The sequence below is a fragment of the Chrysochloris asiatica genome, unplaced genomic scaffold (genome assembly GCF_000296735.1).
Source record: "Chrysochloris asiatica unplaced genomic scaffold, ChrAsi1.0 scaffold00097, whole genome shotgun sequence".
NCBI lineage: Eukaryota > Metazoa > Chordata > Mammalia > Afrosoricida > Chrysochloridae > Chrysochloris > Chrysochloris asiatica.
Window position 1 is genome coordinate 11,730,063 of NW_006408615.1, and position 14,513 is coordinate 11,744,575.

General features: G+C 39.1%; 1 protein-coding gene across 2 annotated transcripts in view; it reads left to right on the top strand.

The window, feature by feature from the left end:
* SLC25A17 (solute carrier family 25 (mitochondrial carrier; peroxisomal membrane protein, 34kDa), member 17) overlaps positions 1-10,685 on the top strand; it is a 77,663-nt gene extending 66,978 nt beyond the window's left edge. The window contains exons 8-9 of one of the 2 annotated variants that reach the window (XM_006866881.1): positions 2,037-2,119; positions 10,405-10,685. In XM_006866881.1, coding sequence (XP_006866943.1) covers positions 2,037-2,119; positions 10,405-10,552 — 231 coding nt within the window. In that variant the 3' untranslated portion in view covers positions 10,553-10,685. The remainder of the gene's footprint in view (positions 1-2,036; positions 2,120-10,404) is intronic. The other variant, XM_006866882.1, reaches the window with a different exon arrangement.
* The last annotated feature ends 3,828 nt before the right edge of the window (positions 10,686-14,513 follow it).

Here is a 14,513-nt window from a genome sequence, read left to right on the forward strand (position 1 = left end):
CCTCTTCTTTCTTCTTCTAGTTGAGCTCTGATCATCCAGACATTGAAGCCAGGTCAAGTGGGTATTATCTGCATGTGTGGGTGTTCTTATGCATATGCCCTCTCTTCCTATCAGCTGGATGCTTCACTCTCCACTCTAGTCCTCTGTGGCTATGGCACTGACTCTGGGCCCAAGAATCCACAGGTCTTGCTACACTGCTGGCCAACCAGGTCTCCACCTAGGTTCACAGGAGTCTTTTGAACATGATAGGACTTAACTCGTAGCTTCATTATTGTTTTCCCCTCACTTCCTCTTATCGGTGATAAACGTGGTCACCAATCAGAGGGTGTATTCCCATTGAGTTTTAGTCTTGAAAGGGGGTTTGCCCTGAGAGGATCTGACCACTTGCCTTGATATCTCCTGGGCGAGCAACTTGCTTGTTCTTGTAGTAATCAGTCGGAAGTAAAATATTTCTTAAGCACCCACTCTGATACACAGTGGTAAATGAAACAGTTGTAATCGTTGCCCTAGTGTATCTGGTGGAGGAGTCAATGGACAGGTAAACAAGCAAAATTAAAATCTGTGATTACAGATTGAGAAAGGAACTCTGATTTAGTGCAGAGGTACAGAGTGGGGTGCTTCTTAGTTGGATGACTGGAAGTGGGATTCTTTGGTAGTCATATTTAAAGAAAGAAAAGGACGCAACTATGCAAAAGGTCAAGGAAAGAAGATTCTAGGTTGCATGAACATCTTGTGCTAAGAACTTAGTTAATTTAAGGGACTGAGAGGAGACCACTATGGTCGGAATGTGGCCCAGGATCAGATTAGAAAAGTAAGCAGTGAGACTGTAGATGAGAACTCAAGGCTTTATTCTCGCCACAGTGGGAAGCCTTTGACAGGCTTTAAGCAAGGGAGTAATGTGATCTGAGTCATAATTTACAAGGATTATTGTGGCTTTTATTAAATGGTCAGAGGACTGAGCGGAGTGGTGAGGTTGGAGGCATTTGGAGTGGTGAGGTTGGAGGCATTTGGAGTGGTGAGGTTGAAGGCATTTGGAGTGGTGAGGTTGGAGAGGGGCTTTTGGTCTAGATTGTTGTTATTAAGTGCTGTCGAGTTGGTTTCAACTCATAGCGGCCCTGTACAGCGTTTCCAAGGAGCAGTTGGTGAGTTTGAACCGCCAACCTTGCATTTCAAACCAACTTTGCAGTTTAGTGCATTAATCCACAGCACCACACCTGGACTCCTAGTCTAGATTGTTGTTGTTAAGTGCCGTCGAGTCAATTCCAACCCATAGAGACCCTGTATAGGGTTTACGAGGATCAGCTGGTGAGCTTGAACCGCTGACCTTATAGTTGAAACGGCTTTGCAGTCTGGTTCATTAACCCACAGCACCACATCAGGACTCCTGGTCTAGATGAGGGTAATGGAAATAAAGAGGGGAGCATGGCCATGGCAGATTAAAAAATCTTTGTTGAAAGGAAAACACCTTAGAATGGCGTGGGACCTGGCAGTGTTCCCTGTCTAGTATATCGGATCTCTGATATACTAGTATACAGGTAGCACCTGACCGCAACATTGCTGCCTACATTGGGGATGGTATTATAGCATTTCAGTTACAAAAATGATTGCTTTCTGTTAAAAGTATTCTTACTAATGTATTATTTTAAGACAGTAATATTCAACTACAAGTGTATTTTATTACTTTAATAGTAAAAACATACTATAAGGAGCTTAAGAATGTGAGGTTTTAATGCATTTGTGTTTATTAGAACTTGGTAAAGATGAAGAAGATAAGCTGTACCATCACTATGTAAATCATCATCCTGGACCTGTTTTGTTTTTTGAGGTAGAATTTCCTTCATAAGCCTCTGAAAATGAAAGTTCTCATGCTTGCTCCCCATGTTTCACTGAAAAATAGAGAATTAATTAAATCTGTGGTGATTTGTTGGATATTTTTATTATTGAAGACCTCATTCTAGCATAAGTTCCTACCAGTAGAAATGAAGATATAGAAATTAGCAAACAGTCATTATTTATCTTTTTCCCTTCCTCCCCAGTTTGGACGTCATAGGCTAAATCCAGAGAACAGAACCCTGGGAAGTCTTCGGAATGTTCTCTATCTTCTGCACCAACGAGTGAGGTGAGCTTTGGCATCTGGTTGTTCTACCTTTCTCCCGCCATTGTCTCTGCCTGCTGGTGGTTGGTCTGCCTATCCTGCCCTTGTGCTGTGCTCAGACATTTCTCATTTGAGGAATTTACTGCAATATGAAAACATTTGGGAAAATTATGGAAAATTTCAGGTCTTTTTTCCTTGTTAGTTACAAATACAGAAAACTACTTCAGAAAGGGAACCTTCCTGTAATATAAAGATCATTCTGCCTGGGTGATATTTCCATCCATGACATATCCTGTGACTCTTTTGTCAACTGTTGTTGTTAAGTGCTGTTGAGTCGATTTTGACTTATAGTGACCCTGTATAGGGTTTCTGAGGAGCAACTGGTGAGTTTGAACTACTAGCCTGTGGTTCAAACTGACCTTGTGGTCCAGTGCTTTATCCTACAGGGCCACACCAGGACTTGTTGATAACACCAGAATATTGACTATTGAAACATGATGACTAGACCAGACTATTGTCTGATAAAATGCTGGAAGATGAGCCCTTCAAGGGAAGGCACTCAATATACCACTGGGTATGAGCTGCCTCCTCAAAGTGGAGTTTACCTTCATGACACGAATACAGTAACACTTTTGGGACTTTCATTTGGTGGTGTGACATAACTCAAAATGAGTAGAAACAGCTGCAAACATCCATTAATAATCAGATAATCAGAACTTGGAATGTATGAAGTATGAATCCAGGAAAATTGGTTGACAAAAATGAAATGGAACACTTAAAAGTTGATATTCTAGGCTTTTTGAGTTGAAATGGACTGGCATTAACCATTTTGAATCTGACAGTCACATAGTTTACTATACCAAGAATGACAAATTGAAGAGGAATGGTGTTACATTCATCATCAAAAATAACATTTCAAGCTGGCTTTTGAAATATAACCCTGTCCCGTGATAGGATGATATCCATAAGCCTACAAGGAAGACTCGTTAGTATAACTGTTATTCAGATTTATGCACCAACCACTAAAGCCAGTGAAGATGAAATTGAAGAATTCTACTAACTCCTCAGTATGAAATTTATCAAACATGCAGTCATGATGTATAATAATTACTGGTGATTGGAATGCAAAGGTTAGAAACAAAGAGGATCAGTAGTTGGAAAATATTGCCTTGGTGACTTGGTGAGAGAAATGATGAGAGATCATATGATAGAATTTTCAAGACCAGTGATTTCTTCAAAGCAAATACCATTTTTAAACAACATAAAAGATGACTACATACATAGACCTTACCAGATGGGATATACAAAAGTCGAATTGACTCCATCTGTGGGAAGAGACGGTGGCAAAGCTCAATATCTCATCAGGTAAAACAAGGCCAGGGCAGACTGTGGAACAGACAATCAATTGCTCATATGCAAGTTCAGGCTGAAGCTGAAGAAAATTCAAACAAGTCCATGAGAGCCAAAATTTGACCTTAAACATATCATGACTGAATTTAGAGATCATCTCAAGTACATATTTGATGCATTAGATATTAATGACCAAATACCAGAAGAGGTGTGAGATGACATCAAGCGCATCATACAGGAAGAAAGCAAAAGTCCATTAAGAAGAAAATAAAGAAGGAAAAGACCAAAATGAATGTCAGAAGAGACTGTGAAACTTAATTCCCAGCATAGACATGCTAAAGCAAATGGAAGAAATGAGTGAACAAAACTTTCAAGGGATAGCTTGAGGAAACAAAGAAGTCTAGGGTACATTGAAGGCATTGGCAAAGAACAAGGCTCTGGGAAATGGTAGGCACAAATTGAAATCTTTAAACAAATTGACCAAGCTGCAGAGGCACTCACTCACTCTATGCCAAGAAAATTGGACTTCATCTGACAATATCATTAATTATCACATGCAAGCAAATTTTGCTAAAGATGTTTCAAAAACACCTTCAACAGTGTATAGACAGGGAACTGCCAGAGGTTCAAGTCGAGTTTAGACAAAGATGTGGGACAAGGGACATCATTGCTAATGTCAGAAGAATCTGGGCTAAGAACAGAGAATACCAGAAAGATGTCTACGTGTGTTTTTTGTTTATGCAAAGGCTTTTGACATGCTGTGGAACACTGTCAGATAGCACCAGAGTATTGAATAGTGAAACATGATGGATAGCACCAGAATATTTTCAGATAATAGTGCCAGAAAATGAGTCTCTCAGGTTGGAAGGCACTCAAAATATGAATGGGGAAGTGCTGCCTCCTCAAAGAAGAGTTGATCATTATGGTGTGAATGGAGAAAAGCTTTGCATACCTTCATTTGCTGATGGGGCACAGCTCAAAATGAGAAACAGCTGCTAATATCCATTAATACTGGAACATGGAATGTGCAAAATATGAATCTAGGAAACTTGAAAATTGTCAGAAAAGAAGTGGAATGCATAAAGATTGATATTCTAGGCATTATTGATCTGAAATGGACTGATACTGGTCTTTTTGTAGCTGACAGTCATATGATTTACTATGCCAGAAACATCAAATTGAAGAGGACTGACATCACATTCATGGTCATATAGAACATTTCATGATTTATCTTGAAGTAAAATACTGTTTGTGATCCATATGCCTACAGGGTCCTGGTGTGGTACTGTAGGATAAGCATGGACAACTAACCACAGGTTTGAAGTTCAAATCCACCGGCTGTTCTTCGGAAACCCAGTACAGAGTCACTGAGTCAGAACTGATTCAACAGCACTTAACACTAACAACAAGGAAAACCTGTTAATACCACTACTATTCAAATTTATACAGCAATCACTAAAGCCGGTGATGATGAATTCAGAGAATTTCACCAGCTTCTTCAGTCTGAAATTGATAAAAAATGCAATCAAGTTGTTTTGATTACTACTGGTGATTGGAATGTGAAGGTTGGAAATAAAGAGGAAGGATCAGTCGTTGGAAAATAAGGCCTTGGGTGATAGAAATGATGCTGGAGATTGCATGATAGAATTTTGTAAGACCAACAACTTCCTCATTGTAAATGCCTTTTGTAAACAACATTAAAAAGGCTATTAGACACATGGACCTCGCCAAATGGAATACACAGGAATGAAATTAACTACATCTGTGGGAAATGACCGTGGAAAAGGTGAGTATCATCAGCCAAAATGAGGCCAGAGACAAACTGTGAAACAGATCATAAATTGCTCATATGTAAGTTCAGGATGATGCTGAAGAAAATGAAAACAAGTCCAAGAGAGCCAAAATATGACCGTGAATATATCCCATCTGAGTTTAGAGACCATCTCAAAATCAGATTTGGTGCATTAGATATTAGTGACCAGAGACCAGAAGAATTGTGGGATGACATCAAGAACGTAATACACGAAGAAAGCAGAAAGTCATTAAAGAGACAAGAAAGAAAGAAAAGACCAAAATGGATGTAGAGGAGACTCTGAAACTTCTTCAGGAGTGTAGAGAAGCTAAAGTGAATAGAAGAAATGAAGTAAAGAGCTGAACAGAAATTTAAAAGCTCAAGAAGACAAAGTCAAGTATTATAATACAATGTGTTAAGACCTGGGGTTAGAAAACTAAACAGGAAGAATATACTCAGCATTTCTTAAGATAAAAAAAGTGAAGAAAAATTCAAGTCTCAACTTGAAAATTGAAGGATTCTATGGGCAAAATATTGAATGATACAGAAAGCATCAAAAGATGGAAGGAATATACAGAGTCACTTACCAAAGAGAAATGGTCAGTGTTCAGCCATTTCAATAGGCAGTGTATGATCAAGAGCCAGTGGTGCTGAAAGGAAGAAGCCAAGCTGCACGAAAGGCATTGGCGAACAACATAGCTCCACGAATTGTGGAATACAAATTGAAACCTTCCAGAAAACTGATGTAGCACTGAAGGTGCAAATTCATCTAGGCCAAGAAATTTGGAATACAGCTACATGTGACCAATTGGAAGAAGTCCATATTTGTGACCATTCCAAGATGTGACCGCACAGATTTCAGAACTCATTGAACAGTATCATTAATATTACATTCAAGTAAAATTTTGCTGAAGATAATTTTAAAATGGTTGCAATAGTACATTGACAGGGAACTTCCCAGAAATTCAGTATGATTCAGAAGAGTCTGTAGAACTAGCAATATCATTGCTGAAGTCAGATGGATCTTGTCAGAAAGATGTTTACCTGTCCTTTATTGCCTGTGCAAAGGCTTTTGAAACTGTGATTCATAACAAACTATGAATAACATTGCAAAGAATGGGTATACCAAAATAATTCATTAACATAAGGAACCTGTACATAGACAAAGAGGCAGTTGTTGGAATAGAACAAGGAGCTATTGGATGGTTCTTTTCATCATACATATTCAGTCTGTATGCTGAGGAAGTAATCTGAGAAGTTAGATTATATAAAGAAGAATGTGGCATCTGGATTGGAAGAAGACACACTGATAATTTGTGATAATTTGCTGGAAGCCAAGAGGATTTAAAATACTGATGAAGATCAAATATCATAGCCTTCACTATGGGTTATATATCTCAATGTAAAGAAAACAAAAATCCTCACCACTGGACCAATAAATAACAGCATAATAAATGGATAACAGATTGAAGTTTCAAAGACTGCATTTTGCTTATTAGATATACCATCAGCAATCCTGGAAATAGAAGTCTAGAAATCAGATGACATATTGCATTAGGTGAATCTGCTGCACAAGATTTCTTTTAACTGTTCAAGAGTAAAGATATCTGTTTGAGGGCTATGGTGTGCCTGATCCAAGCCATGGTATTTTCAGTACCCTCATATGCATGTGAAAGTTGGACAATGAAACAAGACAGTAAAAAAATCAGTGCATTTCTTTTGTGATGTTGGGGAAGTATATTGAAAGTACCATGGACTGCCAGTTGAACAAACAAATCTGTCTGTCAAGAATTACAGCCAGAATGCTCCTTAGAAGCCAGGTCGCTGAAACTTCATCTCTCATACTTTGGACATGGTATCAGTAGGGGACCAGTCTCTGGTGAAGGACATCATGCTCAGCAAGAAAGCAGGAGATTCCATAGTTAGACAGATGTTGCCAAATGCACCCAAAGAAAGTGATGCCAATTTCTCTATGTTGCACTAGTGATTTGAAACAGCTAAGAAAGATGTCATTAACAGGAAATTTAAGAAGGTACAGTTAAATAGAGATCTCTTGGGTTATATAAGTTCTCAAAATCCTATATATTTTCACATCTTTATCTTGTTTAGGTTTCATGAAACCTTGTGAGTGTCGAAGGCTGGTAATATTCCCATTTTTGCAGTATTTGTTTAGAGATTTAGAGAAAGAACAACACATGTTGCCTAGTACCAGACAGATAACAGGCATGACATTTGTTTAAACTCAGGTGCTCAGTAAGCACTCAGTAACTGTTGAATGAAGAGTTTCATTCTTACACTAGAGCTTTTACTTTATAATGATGGAAATATATGTGCTGCCCAGTAGGATTTCACTAACCCCATGTGGCCATAAAACATGTGGCTCTGAGGGTTAATGCGCTGGACTGCAAGGTTGGTTTGAACCCCAAGGTTGGTGGTTCAAGCTCACCAGCCACTCTTTGGAAACCCTGTACAGGGTCGTTATGAGTCGGAACTGATTCAACAGCATTTAACAACAGCAACTGAGAAACTGAATCTTAATTGAATTTCATTTTTATTGCCACATGTGGCTAGGGGCACCCATATTGAACCAGTGCCATGTACCTTACCAGGCCTTTCCAACCTTTTGGTGGCGAAGACTCACCTGTGAAACTTGTTAAAATGCCGATTCATGCCTCTCCTGTTGCATGGGATTGACTGGCTAGATTTCTAAACTAACCCTGGTGATTCTGATATGGATAGATCTTACTTTGAGAAATTAGACTTTTTTGAGTTAACATAATTCAAGTTGGTTAGTGAACCAGGGATTCATAGGTCAAGGCTTTTTCTGCCTTTTTATCATATATATTATTTGCCCTGAATGAGTTTTTCATATATAGCAAAATATATATATTAAGACCTGTGAGAACCAACATTTGATGGTTCTGCCTTATTTTTCCAGGTCTTGCAAGTTTTGACATTGTGCATTCACCACTTCCTGTCGCTCTCTAGAGGGAAATTGTTTCATTTCCCTTCTCTGAGAGGTTTCTGCTTAAACAGGTTCTGGGTTGCAAAGGTTTTACTTACGAGGTTCTGTTCTAGCGACTCCATCGTAAATTGGTTCTGACGTAAATCAAATGCCTCCTTTTTTTTTCTTTTTAGTTTTCATTATAATTGCCTTTTACTATCTTTATAAATCCAACTTGTTTTTCTTAGTTGGAAACATGACATATAAATGTTTTATATATATATATATATTTATATTTTCATATATGTATACATAAAAACATACACAAATTATAAGATCATAAAAATTTACTCCAGTGATAAAATTACCAACAGTTGCTTCTGCTAGTACGAAATGCCAAATAAGATCATGCTGCAGGCGCTTCAGTTAAGCCGCTGCCTCAGTGGCTACCAGGCACATGTACAGTTCAGTTGTCATGTCATTGACAGCTTCCTATTTAGTGGACTCCCCACACCAACTTCAGAGCCTGTTTTTCCACACTGTTTTTCATAAAATTGAATATCTGAGAGTGAATATCTGCAGTGATAACATCAGCAGGAAATTATGCACTGCAACATTATGTGTAGTACATATTATTAATGACAAGATGTACCCAAAAAACAAAACAACAAAACCAGAGAGTTAAAAGTATGATTTGCTGAAAGTGGCATGCACTGTAAGTTGTGGACATCCTGTAGTATTAACTTCTGAATGGAACACTTGATCAGTTTTGACATCTCCATCTGCATGATAGTCAGAGCCCTAGAGCTTCTAATGAAATACCACATGAGACTTATTTTCTCTCCACAAATAGCTCTGGTGATGTCATTCACTCTGAACTCCGGGCTCCAGCTAAAACTCTTCTCTGAGGTTAGAACTGTTATTCTTGAGGAGTCATCCCTAGAATGGCATCTTCATCCTCACCTAGTAATTTCTTAGAAATGCAAATTCTCCCCATCCCAGACATCATGAATCAAAAATGCTGGGATGGAACCTAACAATCTGTGTTTTAACAAGCCCTTAGCTGACTCTGTTGAATCCTGTAATTTGAGAAGCACTGGACCAGAGGATCAAATGTAAGGGAAGGACTGAGTAATTCATAACCTTTCATTTCTGTCACTTTCTCTATTCTTATTGAGGCTAAAATGATGTAACACAATTGGCAGCCTTCCTACCATCTTGGGGACTGTTACGTTGGAATAACTGAGTAGGCACTTGGAGCAATAGAGGAAGACGGAGAGTCTGGAATAGGAGGAAGAAATGGAATGTGTGGCTAATTGTCAGCATGAACAACTGCCTCTGTTGCCATGAGACCACAATTCCTGGATGGTACCCAGCTACCTCAACTGAATACTTTGATCAGTGATTCCATAGAAGAATCCGGAATCCTGATCAAAAGGGCACAAATGCAGAACAGAATTTCAGATTCTCCTGGAATTTACCCTTGATTGAGGGAGATTGGGTGGCTCCCTAAAACGATTGGCCTGTGTAGTCTTTAAATCTTAAACCAAAAATGCCCCCAAAGTCTGTTAAAACTTAAATTGTAGTTTAGCTTAACTAGTAAAAAAAAAAAAAAAAGTCTCAAGCATTGTGCTCCCGTAAGAACTGTCTATGTGGATCAAATCTGACATCGGGTCACTGAGTTTATGTGAATGGGCGAGGATCATGTAAAAGGAGGGTGAGAATGTTTGTACAACTTGAAGAATGTAATCAATATCACTGATTTTTATGAGTAGAAACTGTTGAATTGGAGTATGCTTTGCCTTGTATGTTTTCATCAGTAACAATTAAAATTTTCTTTTTGTTTTTAAAGAAAGGAAGAAACTGTTGAGAGAGAGTTTTAAAAGAAAAACTTTAAAGGTTTTTCTTAGATCGCAGATTTTGCTATTACAAGCTTTTAGGATCTGCCTCCTCCCATGGGATACTGTTGGCATTCTGCTAATTCGTATTCGTGACTGTAAACACAACAAAGTATTGGTGGCTTACGAACACTAATCCTCCACCAGCCCTCAAATATCTTTGCAGGAAAGTACTTTGACAACAGAGGTCTGGGCTGAAGCTTAAAGCCTCCATTACTCGTTTTCATCCTAAGGCTAACCCTTTGCCAAGGTAGTGTCTTTCTCTCACACAGAGTTGGTTTTTATACAGAAAATCTATCCTTTTTTCAAACTTCTCTCCTTGTAGGCGTTTTGGGATAATGGGACTCTACAAAGGTCTGGAAGCCAAACTACTGCAGACAGTCCTCACTGCGGCTCTCATGTTCCTTGTTTACGAGAAGCTGACAGCTGCTACCTTCACCGTGATGGGGCTGAAGAACACAGGCAAGCACTGAGATGCCTTACCTGGAAGAATATGCTCAAGATGGAGGGTTTCCTTCTGAAAGACAGCTGAGTGAAAAGAACGAATTCTCCTTTTACTCTTGCTCTTTCCATCATGATGTTTACCCCCATTAGCTTGAGAAACATGTGCGGTAGACATGGATCAGCACCAGCTGGACCTGTTGCCAACATAATTTGGCTGATGGTTGGCTGGATTTCTGTGGGGGAGATTGGGCTAAAGGCCCCCAAAAGAAGACATGATTAAAAACCTAAAAATTAATGTTATGGGGGTTTATTGGTTTTCTTAAGGGGAAGGGACTGTTTTTGTCATGTGTAATCTTTTCCATTTAAATGTACCAGCTGTTGTGTTTCTCTGAGCCCTTCCCCAGCTTCTCAGATACGTTTTCAGAATATTTAATCTTGCTCACAAATTTCTGTATGTGTTAATATTGGCACTTTCCTCACTAAAACAATTCATTATTATAGCTGTTGGGCCTTTTCTCTCCTGCTTAAGGAGAAATGTCTTCCTTAGTACCGGAGCTATTTATTTTGTGGGGACAAATGAAAATAATTAATCCCAGATGATTTTCTTATAAACAATTTGTAAATGTCACTTATTCATTGGTCTCTGACAAATTTTGTACATAAGTATTTGTTTTGAATCGACTTTTTGATTACAGAAGACTTGATAATTTGAGGGCCTCAATCAGTCAAGCCCCAGTAAATTGTTAGCACAAAAGACCTTCTGGAAAGTTGCTCTTCATTAAGGTATTCCCTTGGGTTTGCAACCAGATGGTAAAAGTCACAAAAATGGGAGGCGGATACCTTGTTTGGGCTCTGGAATGTTTTCTCCCTTTATAAACCCTTTGCAGAGGCTGTGTATTTTGAGAATAAACATCAGATCAAGGTTATTCCTTTTTGGAAGTGTTCTTTCGAATCCTGCTACTCCAAGTGTGGCCTGCCAAGCAGTGCCATTGGCTTCACCTAGGAGCTTGTTGGACATGCAGTCTCTCAGTCTATCCCTTGACCTTCTGAATCACAGTGTGCGGTCTAACAAATGAACGTTCGAGGGACCTTAGAGCCAGCCCGTGGCCCAATCAGCCAAGGGATTGGTTTCAGTTACAGAAACGAAGATTAAGGTTTTTCTCAAAGGAAAGCTGCCTGATCTCTAAAAACAAACAGAGAGAACTAGGAGTTCAGCATCGAGGAGTCTTTGTTCTCAGCACACAGCCCTTGTTAGGTGGCTACTGTTTTTTATGTAGCTGTGAGTGCAGTTAGACACTTCAAGCCACTCAAGGAGCCCATTCTCTTGTGACATTAATGGAACAAGTCTTTGGGTCCCTGTGACTTGATTCATATGTCTATGACAAAGTGGTAGGGTTCTTTTACAAACCTGTAATGCAGTCAGAGTTAGGGAGTGATGATGGAGCATCCAGGGACTCCAATACTTCGCTCACTTGGAAAGCAGAAATTTCTTTCTCTTATTTCCCCTCTTTGGTCCCTATGGAAAGTTCAGTCTGTAAGTGGTGCATGGGTGCTATAGACACAGCTGTGATTGTAATGTTCATACAGGAGTCCTGGTGTGGCCCTGTAGGATGAGCACTGGACCACAAAGTTGTTTGAACCGCAAGCTGCTCCTCAGAAACCCTATGCAGGGTCACTAGGAGTTGGAACCGACTCTATGCCACTTAACAATTGTTGTTGTTGTTAAATGCCATCGAGTCGGTTCTGACCCATAGCGACCCTATACAGGGTTTCCGAGGGTGTGGAGAAGGAAAATCTTAAAGGAACCAGTGTCTTGCTTTGTTGTTTTAATGATACTTGAATTTTGAGCTCAGAGTATGGTTGGTTGCTATATTAGGAACATTTAGAAATCAAATTATATAGCTATATTAGGTATCTATGATGTGAGAATTTGTTTGATGCTTCCCCCCGCCCCGATTTAATGAGGAAGTAACATCATCATAAAGGTTTTATGTTCCTTGTAGTAGATTAATAGACTCACTAGTTGAAACTAGGTAATGGTTCAGTCAGTTTTTTAAGCTGTTAGAGGAAACTAAAGAACCAGTCAATACCAGAAAAATGAAAATGTTTTCCTTCATTTTCTCTAGAAATGATTCCGATGCTTTAGCGATTACGTTAGTGTTGGTATGGTAGAAAACGGAAGTTCTGAAAAGTGTTTCTGTTTAGACGTGGACACTACAACACTGCTACCTGTCTAGTTTACAATCAGGCTGCAGTCATAACAATAGGACCTGACCATCAGCACATCTGCAGTGGGAGCTCGAAGCTCTGCTTTTATCCCCAGCCCTGCCACTGAAAAGCACATGACATCATCTCCTTGGGCTTCAGCTTTTTGATAAGTGGAGATAATAATACTTACTACCCACTTCAAAGGATGTTTGAGAGTTAATTATGTCAGCTAAATCCCTTTAGGATCCATGAGACTAAGAAGATCTGAGTGAAACTTGTAACAGTGCCTTAGATTGATAGAGCAATTTTCCTTCTTCAAGTTTATATAGTTTCTCATTTTATCATCCCAATATCTGCAGGAAATACATAGGGACAAGTAATGGTATTTCCATTTAATTAACAAGGAAATTGAGACGAACTATCAAATGACTTGTCTGGTGGGAGCTAGAACTAGAGTTTTGTTTCCTGCAGTTTAGTGTAATGATTAAGGGAATGGATTCTGGAATAGACTGGTTCAAGGCCCTACTGCTTACCATCTGTGAGAACAGAGCAATTACTGAGCTCATGACACTCACTTTCGTCACCTGGAAAACAGAGCTTGTGATAAACACACCTCATAAGATGATAGTGAAGATCGTATCATTTCTATAAATGCTCAGTACAGTGCTTGCCTCATGAGGAGAACTAAATAAACATCAGCAAAAACTGCTGCTGTCGTTAGGTGCCATTGAGTCGGTTCCAACTCAGAGATCCTGTTTACAACCGAGTGAAACACTGCTCAGTTCTGTACCAGCCTCACAATCATTGCTCTGTTGGAACACATGGATGCAGCCACTGTATCAATCCATCTCACTGAGAATCTTTCGTGTTTTTTCCACTGGCCAAGTATGATAGCCTTCTCCAGGGTCTGTCTGGTCCCTCCTGGTAACATGTCCAAAGTACATGAGATGAAGTCTTGACTAACCTCACCTCCAAGGAACATTCTAACTGCACTTCTTTTGGTAGTTCATGACATATTGAATACTCTTCCTTAACACCATCATTTGAAGGCATCACTTTATTTTTTTTGGTATTCCTTGTTCATTGTTGAGCTTTTGCATGCATATGAGGTGACTGAAAATATCTTGGCTTCAGTCAGGTGCACCTTCAAACCCAAAGAAAATCTCTGCTTTTTAATACTTTAAAAGAGGCGTTTACCTTTCCTTAAGCTATCATGCCTTGATAAGTATATATGATCATTGAAATACTTTTGAACAAAAAACAGATTCTGTGTTATATATGTAAAGATACATTGAGATGCATTTACAGGGGTTGGCTAGGAAGAAGAAAGATACTATTCTGTGACCAAAATACTTTGGTCATTTTTTTTTAAATTGCCTTATTTCTCTGTGACTGTGCCTTGTTGTAACACATCAAGCTTTTCTATAGATGTTGTCTTGGCTTCCCACCAGATTAAGCATTCATATGTTCTGCTTTTAGTTCATATATACGTAATGCTTTTCCTCTTTTAAATTTTGTCTTTATTTGGGATCAGCTACTTGCACTCCTTTCCTGACTCAACCCTTTCTGTCTCTCCTCATATAACATAAATCACTTCATGTTAAAAAACATTTTTGGTAGTGATCCTTAAATAAGGCTCTTCTGTCAATATTGTGTTTTAAAATTCTTAGTTCTAACAGCAGAACAGAGAAGCCTTGCAGCCCAGGCTGAAGTTTGAGATAGCTGTGGGAGGAAGTGCTTAAAAAACTGCTAATTCAGGCTCCCTGATGGTGCTGGAAGGTC